Genomic DNA, 19,843 nt, shown 5'->3' with positions numbered 1-19,843 from the left:
ATACATACGATACCAGCCAGATCGAGGGTCTTCTGAGAAGAACCACAATTACATTCTGGGTCGCTAACTGTTCTATAAAAAAGGATATGGCGCCAGGCACTCTCGTACAGTGTCGCCGGGACAAAGATGGCCAGCAAAAGCCACCTCCACTGTACATATTAATAGTCCACAAAATCCACCCAAATGCCGTGCTTAGCGAGACAAAGATCATAGCTCAAGATTCGTTATCTCCATCTCCCTTGATAACCTTCTCTAGATGGGCTCTCTCCCCACTGGTTTCTACCAGATTGCGAAACACACCTCCCTCTATTTCCAACAGCTCCTGGGGCGTGCCAAACTCCACAGCCTTGCCGGCATCCATCACAAGAATCCGATCAAAGTCCGCAACCGTACTGAGTCGGTGTGCAATCACGAGCAGCGACGTAGCATTGCGTCCAAATTCTTCTCGGATAGACCGCTGGATCAGAGTTTCCGTCTCCATGTCCACGGCAGAGGTGGCCTCGTCCAAAATCATGATCTTAGGCTGAGAGACGATGGCTCGCGCAAGGCAAAGAAGTTGTCGTTGCCCCTGGGAGAGATTGAGTCCACCTTGGGATATGACTGACGACAGGGAGGAGAAAAAGTTGATTGGCTTTATGGGCTCAGCAGTCGAGGAGGTGGAGGACGATGATGATGGCAAGGTGCTGCTGTCGCTGAGCCGCTCGCTACCCGACTGTGATCCTAGTGTCAATGTATCCTCAAACGAGATGAGATGCACCCGTTCCAGAGCGTTGTAGAGTTCCAGGTCGGTATACTCGTGAAATGGATCCAAGTTGGATCGCAGGGTCCCTGAAAATAACACCGGGTCTTGAGGGATGATAGCAAGGCGGCTGCGTAGTGCTTGGAGCTTGATCTGCGAAATGTCCAACCCGTCAACCAGTATGCGACCCTGTCGGGCCTCAAGAAAGCGAAACAATGCCAGTGTTAGTGAGGATTTCCCAGCCCCTGTGCGCCCGACAACGCCCACTCGTTGGTTATTCTCCATGGTGAAACTGAGACCGTCAATCACGGGCGGCAGATCGGGTGCATAGCCCACGACCAAATCCTCGACTTCGACTTTCCCGCGCATCGGCCATGCGGCTGGAGGGTTATGACCCCCTTGCTCCTCCGTCTTGATGGCAGAGTACTCTAGCACTCGCTCAGTGGCGTTCATGTCCGTCTCCACATTTGCGTAGAATCGCAGGCCCATTGACACGGCGTAGTTGTACTGCAAAGCAAAGGTCATTGCGAAGCCTGCCAAAGCTGGAGAGATGCTGGGAACGTATACAACCAGGGCTGCTGTCATCGCAGACAGCACGGCGCCCGCGATACTCATTCGAAATGCTAGCCAGCGATCCAAGAGCCAGAGGTACCACGCGGCCTGCGCATGGCGGTCGATCCGCCCATACATATCTTGAATATAGACCTCTGCCTTGCTGAAGGCTCGAATGGTGGTGAGCCCAACAAGGCTGGAACCAAACCGCTCCAGGACAGGGCTCTTGGCGGTACTCTCGAGTCGCTTGATTTCGCGCATCCCGGTTAGATATGTCTTGGAAAGTCGAAGGCACAGGACCAGTAGGACACAGGCAAAGACCAACAGCGCCGGGGACACCAGTACACCTGCTGCGAGTATACCGGCAAGCTCCAACACCTTGTACACAAAATGCCCAATATCATAGCCGAGTCTCCAGTCCAGGATGTAGATGTCAGATGTGAACCGGTTAAGAATTCGGCCAAGGGGCACGGTGTCGAGCCATCGCAGCGGGGACCGCAGCACGGCGATCAATAAGTCATTGAATAGCTGTCGTGAAGATTCGACAGAAGCGAGGGCAAGAACGAGGGTCCTTAACGTCCCTACCACACATGCAGCTACCGAAAAGCACACATAGATGCTGAGATAGAACATCAAATCCTTGTCGACAACATTAATGCTAATTTGCTTCATTGAGTGCTTTGGGATCGTTTCCGATTCTGTCGGCTGAGATGAAGAATTGGACGAGCCTGTCCATACGCTTACCCACCAAGACTGGAAGGTCAGCTATAACTCCAAGGGACAGAACCTGAACACTTACTCGGCCAACTAAAAGCGCCATAAATGCGGTATAGGCGAGAAAGGTTAACACCCACAAGCGTAGGCACTTTCCTTTGGTCACATATGTCGCATATACTTTCAAGGACACGGCCCCCTTCTCACGTCTCTCCTCTTCAGTAAATTTCCTTGGTGGCTCGGTGACACTTGCTACTGAGAAACCGGATCCAGTAGAAACACGCTTCATCGGGGTTGTTGGATCCTCCTCTACCATATCCCGCTTATGAGCCTCTGTTGGAACGGCAGTCTGCCCTAACAGGTCTACCAGGTTGTGAACGCCCGCTAATTCATCTACTGTTCCGGCATGCATCATGAGTCCATCTGAAAGGAGGACACAGTAGTCGGTGCGAGACAGACACAATCCAAGATGATGTGTGACCAGGATCCTGGTCCTATTTTGGCCGAGCTTTCCGGTCAGAGCGTTCTCATAGACGTGACGTCCCGTTTCAGCGTCAAGTGCGCTGAATATATCGTCCATGACCAGAATTCCAGCCCGGGAGTAAAGAGCGCGTGCAAAGGAGATGCGCCACCGTTGACCACCGCTCAGATTGATCCCGTTTGCACCAATATCAGTCAGATCGGCATCTGGCAACATTGCGATGTCTTTTCTCAAACCCGCCGCAAAAAGCACCTTGCGGTACCGATACCGGTCATACGGAAGACCAAAAACGATATTGTCCTTGATGGTGGCGTTCTCCAGCCAGGGGTTTTGAGCGACATACGCCACAGCTGAATCAATGATCCAATTGTGGCGTGTGGCTCTCTCATCGTATCGTACAGCTGCGGAAGGAGCATGTGGAATTGCCACGGTCCCAGCCAAGATATCACTTTCCCCTAGGATAGAGGCCAAGAGGAGGCTTTTTCCCGACCCAGTCTTTCCGGAAATAATGCTCAGCTTCTTGGGAGGAAACTTCAAGGTAAGATCCCGGAGAATGAAGCGCTGGTCGGTGTCCTGTCTCTTCCCGGTCTCTTCATGCTCATCTCCTGGCCATGCAATTGTGGCATTGTGAAAGGAGATCCCGTCAACATCGGACGTATGAGGCGCCTTTTCAGCCGAATTCAAGTACCGGTCAATACGATCGGCGCTGATTTTGGCCTCCATCCCTTTAGACAGCAAGTCGGGCAAGCTCGCCATTGCTGATTCCAGAGAGCCAAATACTGAAAGGGCTGTAAATGCCACAGAGGCAGACAGCTCCCCGTGGGTCAACGCATATACCGTCAGGGAGACAGCGGACAACATCAGAGGGCCCATGATCCACACCGAAACCATACCAATAGTGTATAATGATGTCTTCCACAGGAGTCCTAGTTCAATGCGGCGCTTCTCCGCAATGCGGTCCTGCCACTGCTGTTCCAACGCTGCAAACTTGATTTGGCGGATGCCCTGTAGAACTTCTGCTATAGCCCCCATTCGTTTGTCGCTTGCCTTCATGTAATCCTCCTGTGCTGCAGAGTAGTTCTTGGTCAAATAGGCGTTTATAGGAGTCACTAAAAGGGCTGTGGTGACACCTGCCAGCAGGCTCGGCCATCCGATGAGATGGACTAGGAAGGCAGCTCCTATGAGCAGTCGAATCACACATGAGGGGATCAGATAGTTGAACATGACGAAATCCGCAATACGTTTCGAGTCCACCGAGGCGAGATTAATAGTACTTTGACTGCTCCCTTGGTTCTCATCTGCCTCCTCACAGCCATCCTCTTCTTCGGGCTCGTCAGACGATACCATCTGTTTTATATCTTTGCAGCGCATCGATTTGGCAAACACGAGTGCCGAAAGTCCCTCATAAATCGGAATCCAGAGCTTTGCATAGATGATCCACCAAAGCCACGATTCGATGCTGGAAGCCAAAATCAGTACTATTGCTAGTCCGCACACCCAGACCCACGCTTGGTCCACCTCATCGGTAGTGAAAGAGCGGCTCTCGAGCGATTTCAATATCCCGTACATGGCTACTTGCGGGCCAAAGTTCAGGGCGCACGCAATGATACTGAGCGATGCCTGGATTATAAGTGAGTTTTTGTGGGCCAGCACAAGTGATTTCCACAGTTCTCGTGAACCTCGTGTCTGCTCTAGACGTGCATGAAGTGTTTGCGAACGGGCAGCGAACGGTAATCTCGGGAGGTCATCGATGTTCAGGCCCTTATTCGCCACGGCATAGTTCAATAGATCATTGACCCAGCTGAAGGTGACCCGTTTCAAAACACTCACGGTACGTTCTCGGTCGACCACCTTGCCATCGTAGTACACATCCGGCCGCCGGGGAATGAGAATGCAAAACGCGGCCCGGAGGCAGGCGGTCGCGGATTGGCCTATTGTTAAACCTATCGACACATATCTAAGGTTGTATCCAATGTGCCACGCTAAGGCAGCCTCCAAGCAGGGGATGATTGCGGCGATAGTGCTGGTCCCAAACCCATATATTCCTAGGATGTATCGCTTCGTAGGTGTTGGTTCAACGAAGAAGCTAACAGTCTGTAGACACAGCATTCCCTAACATCATATTACGCGTTAGAATAGGGGCCCAGTTGAATATTCGTCTGCAAAACTCACCCAACTTCCCATCTGCAGCCAGAAGGAAATAACACAGTCGTGTTCACCCGTTGTCATTGACAGAATAGCCTGTGCCAAAGATATTCCCAGCCCAATGACTGACAGAACCGCTATGGTGAATCCCTGCCAGAGGTCTGAGAATTCTTCCAAAGCTCCGTCGGTAACCTCCCCATCCTCATCCTCATAGCTAGGTTTGTCGACAGCATATATTTGTGATAGAGACGGGGTTGTCGTTTTGCTGTGCATAAATCTGCAAGCTATCTGCAGCAGTGCAGGGAAGCTACAGCTCGCAATCAAAACAAGGCCCAAACTGCTTACTGCAGTGGACGCCATATCCGAAGTCGATGCCATCCCACATGGAGGCTGAACAACATCCAGTGCTGGTGGTCAATACTATTGGCGCGTCGGTAATTGATTGTCGAGGAGAAGTCACCAATTTACTATCAGTTCTGGGTTATGTTTTTGGTTTTCCACGAGTCACTGTAAAGCCTGCATTCCGTCTGCATTCTTATCGCGTGCCTTGCATCAAGGGGGAGTGCCCACGATCGCGTATCAGCACAACTCTCAAGTGAGCGAGCAGCAGGACAGCGACAGGCCATGGAAATCCTGCCAGTTATAGCTTTCACAAGCTCTGGTAGCATTGCGTTGATAGCGCGGGCAATATTGAAATTGTGAACGGGATCAAGGAGCACAGTGTAACGATTCACTCTACTGCCTAACCACCTGACCACAGTCAATCTGAGTCTGTCATGCGCTGACTCGGAACTCATCGTCGCTGGTGTGTTTGAACCAATATGAATAGTATTTACTGGCCGATCTGGAAATTTGACATGAGGAAGGGAGATGGGAGTGAGACGTGAGTATTCGACAAATGACCCATTCCCTTGTATAGAAGGTGCCCCAATCCGGTAAGGTGCACTCAGTGCAACCTTCGGGACGGAAGAACCAAGCAGCGACCAGCTAGACCGCTTTGAGATAGCTCTCTGGAGCAAGGCAAGTCACGGGAAATGCCCCCCATTATTCAGCGGGGCCGCGATGCTGATTGGCCTGCTGCTGACAATCCATTGGCGTACATTGGGCGACGCGGAGTCGCTGTCCAACTCCGGCCCCCGACTTCGCTGCGGAGGCCCCGGCCCTTTTTTGCTACCGGGAGTCACTACACTACCGGAGTCAACTTATTTCTTCCTCTTGCTGTGGCTAAGGGTTACAAGGTCTCTCCGTTTATCTGGACGGTATCAACCCCGCTGCACCCTGCTCTGCTCCATTGTCCCGCGACTCGCGTGTACTAGGACGGCAATGCTTCTTTCCCAGACCCGGGGGCGTATGCCCTCCGCTCTCCGGAGCGTCGCCAAGCGCTCTTTGCTCAACAGGTAGGGAAAACAGCCACAGAGACAAATCTCCTCGCAATTGCTCTAACCCGCGATGCTGATGTTTGTTCCTCCACGGCAGCCGTTCTCTGTCGACGACTCTGCCCAGGCAGAACGCCAGCGATGACGAGTATACCGGTCTCAACAGGGTTTCCCGCCACATCACCCAGCCCATCTCCCAGGGTGCCTCCCAGGCCATGCTGTACGCAGCTGGTCTTTCCGAGGCAGACATGAACAAGGCCCAGGTCGGCATTTCCTCTGTCTGGTATAATGGTAACCCCTGCAACATGCATCTGCTCGATCTCAACAACCGCGTCCGCGAGGGTGTCCAGAAGGCCGGCTTGGTTGGATTCCAGTTCAACACTGTTGGTGTCAGTGATGCTATCAGCATGGGTACCAAGGGGATGCGGTTCTCCCTCCAGAGCCGTGATCTGATTGCAGACTCGATTGAGACGGTCATGGGCGGTCAATGGTATGACGCCAACATCAGCATTCCCGGCTGTGACAAGAACATGCCTGGTGTGTTGATGGCAATGGGAAGAGTGAACCGTCCCAGTTTGATGGTGTACGGTGGTACCATCAAGCCCGGCTGTGCCTCCATGCAGAACAACGCGGACATTGATATCGTCTCCGCTTTCCAGGCCTATGGTCAGTTCTTGAGCAAGGAGATTACCGAGCCTCAGAGATTCGACATTATCCGTAACGCCTGCCCGGGAGGTGGTGCTTGCGGTGGTATGTACACGGCCAACACCATGGCTACAGCTATCGAGGTCATGGGTATGACTCTCCCTGGTTCCTCTTCCAACCCTGCCGAGTCTCAGGCGAAGAACCTCGAATGTCTTGCCGCCGGTGAGGCGATCAAGACCTTGCTGAAGGAGGACATTCGTCCCTCCGACATCCTTACTCGCCAGGCCTTCGAGAACGCCATGGTTGTGGTCAACATCACCGGTGGCTCCACCAACGCGGTTCTTCACCTAATTGCCATCGCGGACTCTGTTGGCATCAAGCTGGACATTGAAGACTTCCAGTCTGTCTCTGACCGCGTGCCTTTCCTGGCGGATCTTAAGCCCTCCGGAAAATACGTCATGGCTGATCTTCACAACATTGGTGGTACGCCCTCTCTGCTCAAGTTCCTGCTCAAGGAAGGTCTCATCGATGGCTCTGGTATGACTGTCACTGGTCAGACTCTGGCCAAGAACCTGGAAAACGTGCCGGACTTCCCCGAGGATCAGAAGATCATCCGTCCCTTGTCCAACCCCATCAAGGAGACTGGCCACATCCAGATCCTGAGAGGTTCGTTGGCTCCTGGTGGCAGTGTCGGAAAGATCACCGGTAAGGAAGGTCTCGTCTTCACTGGAAAAGCCCGTGTCTTCGATGATGAAGATCACTTCATTGAGGCTCTCGAGCGCAACGAGATCAAGAAGGAGGACAAGACCGTTGTGGTCATCCGCTACACTGGACCCAAGGGTGGTCCTGGTATGCCCGGTAAGTCTCCACATCCAATCCTTTCCCTTCTTATCGCACATATCAAGTGTCTTCCCTTTTGCACTAGCTAATACTTTTGTGACGATTAGAAATGCTGAAGCCCTCTTCGGCTCTTATGGGCGCCGGTCTCGGACAATCGTGTGCTCTGATCACTGATGGACGTTTCTCCGGTGGCTCCCACGGTTTCTTGATCGGACATATTGTTCCGGAAGCTGCCGTTGGAGGCCCCATTGGCCTGGTCAAGGATGGTGATGTTATCACTATCGACGCCGGAAAGCGTGCTCTCGACCTTGATGTTGACGAGACTGAGCTCGCCCAAAGAAGAAAGGAGTGGGAAGCCGCCAGAGACGCTGGCAAGCTGCCCCCTACTGGCCTGACTCTGAGAGGTACTCTCGGCAAGTATGCTAGGTACGTATCACCCTCTGGTGTCACTACTTTATCTAAGTTTTCGACGTTGCTTTTCAAATCTGGTCTCGCTAACGTTTCCTCTAATAGAACCGTCAAGGATGCTAGCCACGGCTGTATCACCGACTCTCTCGAGTAAAGCGGCATCCGTTATTCTGTACCCTTGCGTCCATAAATTCCTTCGAAAGTAAACTATGTCTTATATCAATGTTCTTTTTTTCGGGTTCTCTGTCTGGGATGAGTTTGGGTCGATTTGAGTCTGGGACCACGCGTGGCTACTATTTTGTATAGGCGAATTCAAACGAACCAAAAGTGTTGCTTGTTATGACCCCTTCCAATGGTCTCGAGTGTATCTACCAAAGATCATATATAGAAATAATACCGTTAAATAACATTTGCCCTTTGTAATGACCGAGAGCTTTCCATGGATGGTATCTCAACACACGTGGTCGGCGAATCACATGACTGTCGCTTAGTGTTTGCAGAGTTTGTAATTTTTCTTATCGGGTTCTACTCCGGACTGAGGGGGAATTCTTTCCAGTCGCCTCAACATCAACCCAGTCGGTCTCACGTTTTCCCAGGCTCTTACGGAGTTTGTCACCATGGCTCCTGCTCCGATCGCATCCCCCTCCGACGATATCGCGACCGTTCTACAACTGGTCACGCCCCCCCAGATCACCCCGCATCGCTCTCACGACCCCTCCAACAATCAAAAGCGGAGTGATCCCTTCCAGTTCGGCTCCCGCTATCTCGAAGAAGGAGACGATGTGTTCGAGTTCAACGCCTGGGATCATGTAGAGCCCGACGATGAGTTCAAAGCCTTCGCAGAGGTACAATACTCGAAGCAACGCGAAACCCCCGTTTCCGATTTCGACAGAAACCGTTTCAACGCCGACCCGGCCAAATGGTGGAACCTCTTCTACAAGAACAACACCGCCAACTTTTTCAAGAACCGGAAGTGGCTCCGCCAAGAGTTCCCAGTCCTTGCGGAAGTAAGCCAGGCCAACGCAGGCAAACAGGTCGTCCTGGAGGTTGGTGCCGGTGCCGGAAACACCGCCTTTCCATTGCTGGAAAACAATGAGAACGAGGAGCTCATGGTTCATGCCTGCGATTTTTCAAAGACCGCTGTCAAGGTCATGCGCGAGAGCCCGCATTACAACCCGAAGCATATCACAGCTGATGTGTGGGATGTCACGGCGAAGCCGGATGAGGAGAGTAATGGGCTTCCCCCGGGTCTCACTGAGGGGTCGGTCAATGTCGTCGTTCTGATCTTCATTTTCTCTGCATTGGCACCAGAGCAGTGGGATCAAGCTCTCCGCAATGTGTACCGCGTGTTGAAGCCGGGCGGACACGTCCTGTTCCGCGATTACGGTCGGGGCGACTTGGCACAGGTTCGGTTCAAGAAGAACCGTTATATGGGCGAGAACTTCTACGTTCGTGGTGATGGAACACGGGTGTACTTCTTTGATCGCGATGAACTGGAGAACATGTGGAGTCAATGGACTCCGGAGAAGGGTCTGCCCACGGCCAGTGCGACAGCAGAGGAGGCTAAGGGCACGGATGAGCAGCAAGCTACCGATAGCAAGGGTGTCTTTGGGGTTGATAAGCTGGGAGTTGATTATCGGCTGATCGTCAACCGTCAGCGCAAGCTCAAGATGTACCGCTGCTGGATTCAAGGACATTTTACCAAGCGTGGGGAAACTGCCACAGTTGATGTCGCGAAGAGCGAATCGTGATGTTCCCGCTCGCATTTCCGTCACAGCCTAGTCCATGATCTTGAAACCTAGGAAATCATGGACGTGCAAGGCGAAAATCACAGGGCAGCAACTGTTTCTGGACACACAGGCAGAGAGCCGGCTCTCCTTTCCATTCGACATGTCGAACAGAAGAGGTTCCTGGGACTTCTGACAAATTCGAGCATTGAATGTAACCTCACAAGATCACAGTGGAAAGGCCGAGGCTTCCGTCAGTTGGTCACGCCAAGCAATGCTGTCGCGGCATTCAGCGATAGTCCAGACTTTTTCGACGGATGGTGTGGCTGTTATTCAACGAAAGCACTCTTGCACTGACATAGAACACATAAACGACTTCCTGGTCCTACATTGAGGATCTGATGATACCCACGACGATAGGATAGAGTCTAGACTAGAATTTATTGGAATCGCATTTTCAGGGAAATTTTACATGATTCAATCACCAGGTCAAGATCCAGCCATGTTCATTGGATGGGCGGTGGGAGCCCTAGCCAAAGCATCACAAGCTTAAGCGGGATGAACAACCCTATCAGCATCCTCGACAGCCTGTCCCCCATTTCAAACTAAGATCAATTATCATGTCTACAGTCACTAAAGGTCACGCTTCAATTGCAGCTCCTTGTGATACGAAAAACTCGTGGCGGTGGAGGCACATGATACACAGGATCGTTGCCGTCTGCACGTACCAGACTATCCCTCACTAAGCGACTCTGCAGAGGCAAACATGGAGTGCCATCTCAATACTACTGCCTGAAGACTATTAATAAGGGAATTTCCAAGCCAACATGGCTAGCTGGTATCTTACTCCGGCTCTGGGATCCACAGATCGTCGGAAGTACGCACATGGAATTGATGAGATGAAAAGCAAAGCATCCGTCCTCAGAAGCAGTCAATAAAAAGGGATAAATAAACAATTGGGCGGATGCTTTCAGCTACCACGCGGGCATGCCATCGACCTGGAATCCCTTGCGTTGCTTGGAATGTGAGATTTCTCATTCCGGCACTCGTCATCCGCTGATTTGCGTCGGTTTTGAGACCACGAACACTGTTGTACCAGGGGTCGGGTCCGCGTACTTTAAATTAGCCTTCAAAGCTGACGACTGTTTATTTGGGACAGTAAGACCGGTGTTTCCATTGTGTTTGTATCTTAACAGCAGACGACTTGACCCTATGACAGGTGATGCACTCGTCTGAAGGAAACCTAATATGAACGCCATCATCAGGACTTCACAGCGTTGATCCTATCCTCTTCCGTCCGATTTTATCTTACTCTATCTGAAGCCGATCTATCCCTGTCATATGAGCGGCTTCATTTGACGCAATCCGCGTGCCATTCGGGAAAGGGTGCTTACTCCTCTGACTTGTTCCGGCTTTGATCTGAGTGAAGTGGACGGTCCCAGGCACAGCCAGGGCAAACCTTGGTAAAAATAACTTCCTTGATCGCTGGTATAATAGCCAATCAAGCACTCGTGAATCCTCTTGGTGATACAGTTCATGACGTACGTCGCCTCCACCTGCCATTGATGAAGTTTTGTTCCTGTGGGCATAAGTAGATCATGGCCTCTGCTGTTGAGAATCTTCCTAATCTAGTGACAAGCAGAGAAGGTCATCCGCATGCGATCTCGCAGATCCATAAGTGGGATACAATAAAGCCGAGCGTCTACGCCCTTGCGGGACGAATTTGCCATTTTTCGCCCTTCTATTTCCGAGATACCCACTACCAGAGGTGTGCTTCTCTCTTTGAATTCGCCGCTCATCATGAAGTTCACAAATTACCTTATAACGACCGCCTCCCTTGCTGGCAGTGTCCTGGCTGCCCCCCGCAGTGGTCTGGCGGACAGAGTTCGTGCCCGGTCACTGTCCCGTCAGTCGCACCCTCTGGCACCAGTTCCAGGTGATACAACCTCCGAGTACAGGCTGGCCGGAGGGTCCTCAGATGCGACCCAGGTCACATATAGCAGCAACTGGGCGGGCGCCGTGCGCGAGCAACCACCTCCACAAGGTACATATTCTGCCGTGACAGCAACCTTTCGGGTTCCAGAACCCACGGGGACAAGTCAAAGTGGCACACAGGCCGGATCCGCCTGGGTCGGAATCGATGGAGACACATATAGCGCCGCAATTCTCCAGACGGGGATTGACTTTTATGTGGACAACGGGCAGACGTACAATGACGCCTGGTTCGAATGGTACCCGGATTATGCATATGACTTCAGTCTTGAAGTCAACACTGGGGACACGATCGTGGCCAAGGTCCAAGCTCTCTCGCCTAGTCAGGGTGTGGCTACGATTGAAAATCTCTCAACGGGGAAGAAGGCAACGCAAACAATCACAGCGCCTGCTGCGACGGCCACGCTTGGCGGTCAGAATGCCGACTGGATCATTGAAGACTTCCAAGCAGGGGACTCAATGGTTTCCCTGGCAGACTTCAGCGAGGTCAGCTTCTGGGGTGCGCAAGCAGAGGGGGGAGGGTCTACTTGGGGGGTGAAGGATGCGTCCATTGTCGAACTCAAACAGGGCAACCAGGTGTTGACGGAAGTAGACGTGCAAAGTGATTCGGCCTTTACTGTGAAATATACGAGTTAATGCGAGGACGCATGGCTGATTTTTCATTCTTTGGATCATTTAATCTGTGGCGTGTGAATTCGATTTCTAACATTTTATAATGCTTTGAATGACGGCCGGTGTTTACTTTGGTTGCTAATCTGCGGCTCGCGGCTATTTGGGGGGAAGAAGGCTATATAAGCCTCGGGTAGTAACTTCGGCCGCATTCTATGACCGCATGCCTTCTTGACCGGCCTTATATATATTATCTTTCATCCCTTCCATCCACCCACTCTCCATGGGATTTCCACCTGGGAAGCGGACTGAACCCCCTCATCACATTTATCATGTCTCGTATGTACCGATTGTGCCGGACGCTTCGGCCCGCCCGAGGGGCTCCCCTGCGGCCTCTCGCCTTACAAACATTAACCCGATGCGGTTTCTCCACCAGCGCTTCGCACTCGTTGATGGAATTGACGGGTTTCAGTGAGGAGCAATTAACAGTCCGCGATGCTGTGTCGGCCGTCTGCGCCAATTTTCCCAACACATATTGGCAAGATTGCGACCAAAATGAGCGTGACCCCAAAGAGTTTCACGCCGCTCTAGCTAGGGATGGATGGCTGGGAATTGCCCTGCCCGAGGAGCTGGGAGGCGCGGGTCTTGGTAAATATTCTTTTCATTCAAGAACAGAGCTCTCACTGACAGAATCCAGGAATCTCCGAAGCGACAATGATGATGCAAACCATCACCCAGTCGGGGGCAGGCATGGCCGGCGCCCAGGCCATTCATGCCAATGTATACGCCACGCAACCGCTGGCTCGATTCGGGACGCGTGAGCAACTCGAAGAGACGATTCCCAACATCATCAACGGCACATGGCGCACATGCTTTGGTGTAACGGAGCCCAACACCGGTCTGGAAACACTGAAGCTCAAGACGCTAGCCACCAAGATTCCTTCCCGCGATGCTTACTCTGTGTCTGGACAGAAGATCTGGATTACCTGCGCCCAGGTGGCATCGAAGATGATACTCTTGGCGCGAACGACGCCGCTGGAGGAAGTGACCAAATCTACGCAGGGACTATCCATGTTCTGCATTGACCTGGACCGTAGCCAACCGGGGCTGGAAATGCGCAAGATCAAGAAGATGGGTGGACGAGCAGTGGATGCCAATGAGGTGTTCTTCGATCAGTACGAAGTTCCCGCACAGACGCTTATTGGTCGGGAAAACGATGGATTTCGAATCATCTTGCACGGCATGAACGCGGAGCGCTGTCTGCTGGCGGGCGAGGCACTGGGCCTGGGCTATGCAGCGCTGGAGCGAGCAGCACAGTACGCGAAGCATCGGGTGGTTTTTGGACGGCCTATCGGGCAGAACCAGGGGATAGCGCACCCGCTGGCGGATGCATACATGAAGCTGGAGGCGGCCAAGCTGGCGACGTATCATGCGGCACGGCTCTATGATGCATCGAAGCAGGATGAGAGCATCCCCTTGCACTCTGTTGGGGTGGCGTGTAATAGTGCCAAATATGTGGCTGCGGAGGCAGCGTTTACGGCGTGTGAACGTGCGGTGCTGAGCCATGGGGGGATGGGATACGCAATGGAATACGACGTAGAGCGGTTTCTACGTGAGTGTCTGGTGCCGCGGATTGCGCCGGTCAGTCGCGAAATGATTCTAAACTATGTGAGTGAGAAGGTGCTACAGCTACCGCGCAGTTATTGAGGGTAATGGATTGATGGCTTTAGACCTGTGCGGCCTATACTCACGGTATATACAATAATCTTCAATAGTGGCATATGAAGACGATTGGCAGGTCTCTCCAGTATCTTCACATAATTCCCTGTATATCTCCAGCTTCGATCTCCTCACCCATCCTGAATCTTGTCTTTACTGTATCTTCGAATCATGCTGGTTCTTGTCCCTTGGCTCCTAGATACTGTGATTTAGATATGCATACTAGAACAGCTAAAATTGTTTCTCTCCATGTATATTCAATAGAGATCGGTTTATTCCAAATAATTTCAGTTTCCATTCTTATCGCACTTTTCCATGGAACTAGATTTCTTCTTGATGTCCTTATCTCTTATCCCTTGTGGGTAAAAATATACGAAATCTTCTACTTGATATTATACTAGTAACATCCTCGATATCCGGAGGGCAGACCCTACTCATCACATATTTGAGACATTTATTAGCCGGTTTGCTGCTAGGAATGGCATCCAGCAAACCCTAGCAAACTGAGCTGGGGAGAATCATGAGCATAATTCGATGCTTAGTCATCTGGCTCGCCGTCCTATTTCTCCAATCCCTTGCCTTGAATATCCCAATGTCTTACATCGCACACACAGATCTCCAAACAATCCTCTTAATGTGATCATCACATGCCTCTAGTGCCAATGGAGGGAGGGAATTCCGTTGCACGTACTGCCAGAGAACATTTCGGAAGTTAGAGCACTTGCAACGCCACACAAGACGACGTTTGTATTTTCTTCAACGGGGATGACTGCATTAAACCAACCATGTTCTAGACACAAATGAGAAGCCTTTTGCCCGTCACTGTGGCGCGGAATGTACACGACGACGAGCAATCTCATTCGGCTTTGAATAACACTGATGCTCGAACTGATCATTACCAATCGCCCCATTCTTTGGACAGTTTTCTCTAGGTGAGCAGCAAGCGAGTATGAAAATAATGTCTGTCACCTAGTAAGTACTCCGTACCCCGCACTAGAATCACTCGCGCGATGTTGTATTAGAGATACCCATCCTCTGTATTTGAACACAAGTACTCCATATGTAGAAAAGGGAGGCTGGACGTGGTGCTACCGCCCATAAGAGTGTTGTGTCTGTGTCAGAAAGTAAAAATAGAGTTAGTATTCTTCGAGATAGAGGGTAAGGTATTCATTCTATCCTTCCATCAGGTCAAGTACGAGTCCGTGTGTTATTATACAGTCACTGAGTCACTGCATAATACCACACCTGGTAGATGATCTTGTCACATTATTTATTCCCATTAATCCGCTGACATGGAGCTGTATTCTTTGACGCCACTAGGGCTCGGGGCCAGAGTTTAGGTCCTCCAGGTACAGGACCTCTCTAAGCCCTCGTCTCGTTGGAGCCAGTAGTAGTCTCACGTTTCCCCTGTTGAAAGCCGGATACTCGTGGGTCCTTTTTTTTCTCAGATACTGTTGACAAAGTATTGACGTCTAGTTGCTCAGGACTGAACACCCTCATCAGTTCACCCACAGTATGTGACGTTGGGGCTATATCAATCATTGAGGATAAATTGCTGACTTTGTTCCACTGGGCCAAGACTTGAAGTATTGAATGGCAGAAAAAGGTAAATGATTAGGAAATAAGATATAAGATATCCCTAACCTTACCAGAGGATATAGCAATTCTTATATACTCACAAGCCCAGTATTACTATCAGGCAACAAGATCACTGATCACACTAGTTCAGGAAATAATGTTACCCAATATTCACGGCACTCTCTACCCACCACAGATTGAGCCTTGGAGGGTTGATATGCTCAGATTTTGAAGTGAATGGCCACTTACTCTGTACGGTCCGTACTCCGTATGTGCTAATTAATGCAACCATGCATCAAAGCGCAGGATCTGTCTATGATTCTCTGATCTAGAGGTCCCATCTCTCCCTTGCATCTGACAGATCACATGACCGTTGGACTTATCATCATCCTATTGTCAAAGGTTCTTCCTTTCTTCCTTTCTTTCTTCCTCAGCACCCGGTACGCGCATCTAGTCATGTCTTATTTCCCACGCCCACAACCCCCAAGGTAGGATAGGATGTCTTGTACGTGTTGGTCTGAAAGATCAAGCTGATTATGTTTAGACTCTCAAGCTAGATGGTCATGAGATTATTGCAACTGAGGCTGAGCTATTGGATCAACGTCGGACAGTGTATCGCGTTAAACTCAAACCGGACTCCTACCGGCATATCATTCCAGAAACAGCCACATCGGTTATCGTCAAACAACAGAAAGATGGATGGGAAGAAGAGTTTGAGGATGAGGAAACAGCCTACAACAAATTAAAAGTACTTCAAGGAAAAGTGATTCCATACTTTTATGGTCGGGGTGATTTTGATGGACTACCTGCACTCATATTATCAGATATTGATGGGATTCCCCTGGATGACTTAGCTCTCAGCAACTATGACATTTCAGAGAGTTCGTTGAAAGCTTATCTGGAGGAAGTCTTGAGTCAGTTTTTAAAGCATGGAGCTTTGTATCGGGATCAGAAGCTCAATAACTTTTTGTTCTGTGACAGCACAGACTGTGGGTCTGGTAAAGTAATGGCTGTTGATCTTGAACAGGTTGAGTTCCCTGATCGATTTCGTCCTTGGCATTATTCTGTCAGCCAGCAGGGAGCGAGATCTTTGATGGAAGATTTTAGATATAAGCGAAGCCCTGGGCGCGAATCATCTCCACTTGAATTATGCATGTCTGGACATGATGAGAGTGGTCCACTCGCCGAGTTAGATGATTTTTCGCTCGTTATTTATCCAGGAAGTATTGGGAAGCCTGTCTCTACTCAACCTTGAGCAAGATGGAGAAAAAAGGAATATAGTATTGTTTCTAACGAAGTTATAGTTCATGATATAATCCTATTTTGATTAGGCACCTCAGGTCTGCTCAATCGCCATGTGTATCTCCACGTATCTCATCCCACGGCGTGCTCCATTCATGTAGGTTCTTTCTCACAAATTACACTAGTGATAAATCTTTTTTATATAATATCTTCAATCTTCTCTATTTCTCATCTTACCCACTTTCTTCTTGTATCTAATCACTTATGAAAGCTCTGAAGCTCTATGATATCTTTTGGGGGGGGCTGCTACAACCACACCATTTACGTCGTGTGCATAAGAAACTACCCGTTTTTATAGGGCCACATTCTTTTTATATCTTCCTGCAGAGTACTTACTCACTGTTTTACGATTAACTACTATGTCTAAGACTACACAGCTACGCGTTGGTAGACCAACTCCATATAAAAAGCCTTCTCACGGGGTAGATCTCAGAAGATCCCATTGATTTTCTCAGCGCGTAGGTTGTCAAGGCCGACCCTCTAGGTGCGCTTCTAGAGACCCAACCTCCCGCTAACTGCACTATTTGGCAAAAGACGAGGATTCTGAGCCACTAAATAGGCTCAGCTGTGCATCCTTTATAAGCTTGCTAAGTCCCGTGGGTCCCACCTACGTGAACCTGCCGTCACAGTCTGGATATGAGTTTTATTGAGTGAATCCTGCCTGTCTGCCCATACCTTGACAGTTCTTTTATTTTGTTAATTTTTATTTTCTTCTTATAACTTGTCAGAGTAAGCCTTAGGGCCAGACAGGCTGGAACATAGGATGTTCCAGTTCTGAATGGCTGACAGGGTCTAACCCTTTTCACTGAATAGATGGGCGCATAGGGGTGGAGAGGTAAAGACTGATATTACAACATATCTATGGGATTAGACCACTGATGCAGTGGAATTACAACGTTCAGGCGGACACGGCTTGTATATATTCAATGCTTGAAGGGCCAGTACTGTATACAGGCAGATTGATCTGAGACGGTAGTTGACGGTCTTCTTTTCTATGACTATATCTACCGAAATGTAGTCTCTTAATGAGGAAAGGCGAAGCCCTCCGCTGCTGATACTCAGGCAAGATTGATTGTTTCCAGCGTAGGGCTTGCATTTGCCCAAGCCTTGGGTAACATGCAGCCTATATCAATCCGTTCAGCTCTCGATCCAATCTGCTCAACTAACATGATATGCAAAAGACACTTGCAGCGCATGGCTGGCTCTTCAATTTCAAAGAAAGTGTCATAGAATCCACCCGTGGCGAAATACCTGAACGGACGATGAAGGCTCAATGCAATCAGACGATGATTTTGAAGACGGTCGAATCTAATGGCATTGGTACTATATAGACCACCGCATTTCGCATTGCTTGCATCGTATAGTGGGAGCCATTTCACGTTTTCGAGATACTTGCTGGGGATGCTGCGTAACTCAATCTTCCCGAAGCGAAATTTGCAAGCCATAACCATAGAAACCCGAACTTGGAGAACTGCAAGCGGCATTGCTCGATCAAATTTCAATGCCGGGGCGCCATATTTTCGTATGTCATTTCTGCCATTGGATGTTGAAGGTCCACTACCATCGGATGCCTCTAGCTGTGTGTTGCCGAGCGTGTCATCATCCCCTAGAGACACACAGCATCCACGTCCACAATATCCCGCTTCTATAGATTCATCTTTCAGTGTTTGTACCGTCTTCCTGAGTTCAGTATCCCCGGCGCATTTGGCCAGTAATGTTGCCGATAGAAGCAATCCACAGGCTGGACGGAGAAACTCTGCTGGACCAAGTTCGGGATACTTAACTGCCCCCTTCCAACCAGTCCATGACAAACTAGGGAGATAGATGTCAGATTTTGCACTAAGGCCTCGGGCACGGGAACGTCTTGATGGGCAGGTCGATGTAGAGGTCCAGAATAAAGCACGAAATGTATCATCCCCGGTAGGCATGGCTGTATAGAACTCAACAAGATAGGTAGCAGATAGAAACTGAATAATCCCACTGAAGGCGTTTAGAATGTCGGAATCGTACGCTAGTATTCGACTCGTATATGCCTCGACGAACCTTTCATAATTGAGCATACGACGGACATGTAGTTCTGATAAACCAATGTCGTTACCGAGTGTCGTATGGACCGGTGGTTTCTCGGAGTATTGCGATGTGTTGCAGCGAAAATAGGCCTGGTATGGCGATATAAATAGACGTCTGGGCGACAAAATCATCTCTTCATAGGTCCAGCCGCGTGTAAAATGGCAGGACATTTGTTGCTCGTCTGTCCACTCGGGTAGAGCGGCATTCAACATGTTACCGTCAATCATCGCAACGGGCTGCTGGACTCGAGTCCCCGGCAGGACTCCAGGAAGCCTGAAGTTGGCGTCTTCACCCGCCATTGCAAAAATAGTCAAGTCTGCAATCATATATATCAAGTCCATGACCTCAAGCAGCTGACCCTTTTCAGCAACATCTTGCACAATACACAGGGCATCTACCAAAAGGTACTGATATCCAAGGGCCCTGGCTAAGACCATCGCATCCTGTATAACAGGTGCCACCAAATGCTCGCCCGAGTCCAGAGCTCCTGGAGTCTGCAATTCGGTCAAATTCGAATGAACCGTCTGTAGCATTGCAGTATGGCCCCACACATAGCTTAATGCTACATAGGAAACTCCGTATCCTCCTGAGATGGTGTGCTTAGCGAGGCATTTGTTTTGAGTATCCACCAGCCAAGTTTCAATACGAGCGGATTCTGTACGGGGGCTTGCATGTCGTTGCACACAATCCCTATGGTTCTTCCGGCAGTCTTTTATACAACTTCGGACGAGAGGTACGTCGATTTGGTACGGCACAGCAGGCCTTTCCTTGGCTGATTCGGGGTTATGAAGCTCCAACCGTCCTACAATCGATACATCAGTCAGTTTACTACATGCTAAGGTTACTTCAACCCGGAAGGATTTGTACCTAGTTGACCCGCATCATCGAGAATGTCAATTCCATGATCCGTGGTCATCTTGTGTACCGCTGCATAGTAGATTTCACC

At 50.2% G+C, this 19,843-nt stretch overlaps 7 protein-coding genes across 7 annotated transcripts; 5 read left to right on the top strand and 2 right to left on the bottom strand.

The window, feature by feature from the left end:
* Positions 1 to 35: 35 nt before the first annotated feature.
* Positions 36 to 5,012, bottom strand: BO94DRAFT_612750 (ABC transporter; the record flags this gene model as incomplete). The annotated part of the gene is made up of 3 exons (XM_025616687.1): positions 36 to 2,044; positions 2,091 to 4,598; positions 4,659 to 5,012. The coding sequence occupies 3 exons, from the start codon at positions 5,007 to 5,009 to the stop codon at positions 215 to 217; spliced, it is 4,689 nt and encodes a 1,562-aa protein (XP_025470771.1). The 3' UTR covers positions 36 to 214.
* An 800-nt stretch (positions 5,013 to 5,812) lies between these two features.
* Positions 5,813 to 8,300, top strand: ilv3 (dihydroxy-acid dehydratase ILV3). The gene is made up of 4 exons (XM_025614364.1): positions 5,813 to 6,028; positions 6,108 to 7,510; positions 7,600 to 7,918; positions 8,006 to 8,300. Exons 1-4 carry the CDS (start codon positions 5,955 to 5,957, stop codon positions 8,052 to 8,054), a joined length of 1,845 nt encoding a protein of 614 aa, XP_025470770.1. The 5' UTR covers positions 5,813 to 5,954; the 3' UTR covers positions 8,055 to 8,300.
* Positions 8,287 to 10,133, top strand: BO94DRAFT_316918 (tRNA(Thr) (cytosine(32)-N(3))-methyltransferase). The gene has a single exon (XM_025606871.1). It carries the CDS (start codon positions 8,518 to 8,520, stop codon positions 9,649 to 9,651), a length of 1,134 nt encoding a protein of 377 aa, XP_025470769.1. The 5' UTR covers positions 8,287 to 8,517; the 3' UTR covers positions 9,652 to 10,133.
* Positions 10,134 to 11,258: 1,125 nt separating this feature from the next.
* Positions 11,259 to 12,383, top strand: BO94DRAFT_316997 (A4/G1 family peptidase). Its single transcript, XM_025606872.1, has one exon. The coding sequence runs from the start codon at positions 11,428 to 11,430 to the stop codon at positions 12,253 to 12,255; it is 828 nt and encodes a 275-aa protein (XP_025470768.1). The 5' UTR covers positions 11,259 to 11,427; the 3' UTR covers positions 12,256 to 12,383.
* A 177-nt stretch (positions 12,384 to 12,560) lies between these two features.
* Positions 12,561 to 13,935, top strand: BO94DRAFT_458121 (acyl-CoA dehydrogenase family protein; the record flags this gene model as incomplete). The annotated part of the gene is made up of 2 exons (XM_025607774.1): positions 12,561 to 12,876; positions 12,926 to 13,935. The coding sequence occupies 2 exons, from the start codon at positions 12,561 to 12,563 to the stop codon at positions 13,933 to 13,935; spliced, it is 1,326 nt and encodes a 441-aa protein (XP_025470767.1).
* Positions 13,936 to 16,023: 2,088 nt separating this feature from the next.
* Positions 16,024 to 16,780, top strand: BO94DRAFT_543271 (uncharacterized protein; the record flags this gene model as incomplete). Its single annotated transcript, XM_025613132.1, has 2 exons — positions 16,024 to 16,030; positions 16,083 to 16,780. 2 exons carry the CDS (start codon positions 16,024 to 16,026, stop codon positions 16,778 to 16,780), a joined length of 705 nt encoding a protein of 234 aa, XP_025470766.1.
* A 1,090-nt stretch (positions 16,781 to 17,870) lies between these two features.
* On the bottom strand, positions 17,871 to 19,813 carry BO94DRAFT_621467 (HET domain-containing protein; the record flags this gene model as incomplete). Its single annotated transcript, XM_025617000.1, has 2 exons — positions 17,871 to 19,699; positions 19,765 to 19,813. 2 exons carry the CDS (start codon positions 19,811 to 19,813, stop codon positions 17,886 to 17,888), a joined length of 1,863 nt encoding a protein of 620 aa, XP_025470765.1. The 3' UTR covers positions 17,871 to 17,885.
* Positions 19,814 to 19,843: the final 30 nt, after the last annotated feature.

This window comes from Aspergillus sclerotioniger (assembly GCF_003184525.1).
Source record: "Aspergillus sclerotioniger CBS 115572 chromosome Unknown BO94scaffold_5, whole genome shotgun sequence".
Taxonomy (NCBI): Eukaryota; Fungi; Ascomycota; class Eurotiomycetes; order Eurotiales; family Aspergillaceae; genus Aspergillus; species Aspergillus sclerotioniger.
This window is presented reverse-complemented; position numbering and strand designations above follow the sequence as displayed.

What these genes read in the sequence shown, in the direction of transcription:
- ilv3 (XM_025614364.1), top strand. Translation starts at nt 5,955, where the DNA reads ATGCTTCTTTCCCAGACCCGGGGGCGTATGCCCTCCGCTCTCCGGAGC. An exon ending in AAGCGCTCTTTGCTCAACAG is followed by an intron (nt 6,029 to 6,107) that starts GTAGGGAAAACA and finishes CCTCCACGGCAG; the next exon opens with CCGTTCTCTGTCGACGACTC. An exon ending in GGGTGGTCCTGGTATGCCCG is followed by an intron (nt 7,511 to 7,599) that starts GTAAGTCTCCAC and finishes TGTGACGATTAG; the next exon opens with AAATGCTGAAGCCCTCTTCG.
- BO94DRAFT_316918 (XM_025606871.1), top strand. Translation starts at nt 8,518, where the DNA reads ATGGCTCCTGCTCCGATCGCATCCCCCTCCGACGATATCGCGACCGTT.
- BO94DRAFT_316997 (XM_025606872.1), top strand. Translation starts at nt 11,428, where the DNA reads ATGAAGTTCACAAATTACCTTATAACGACCGCCTCCCTTGCTGGCAGT.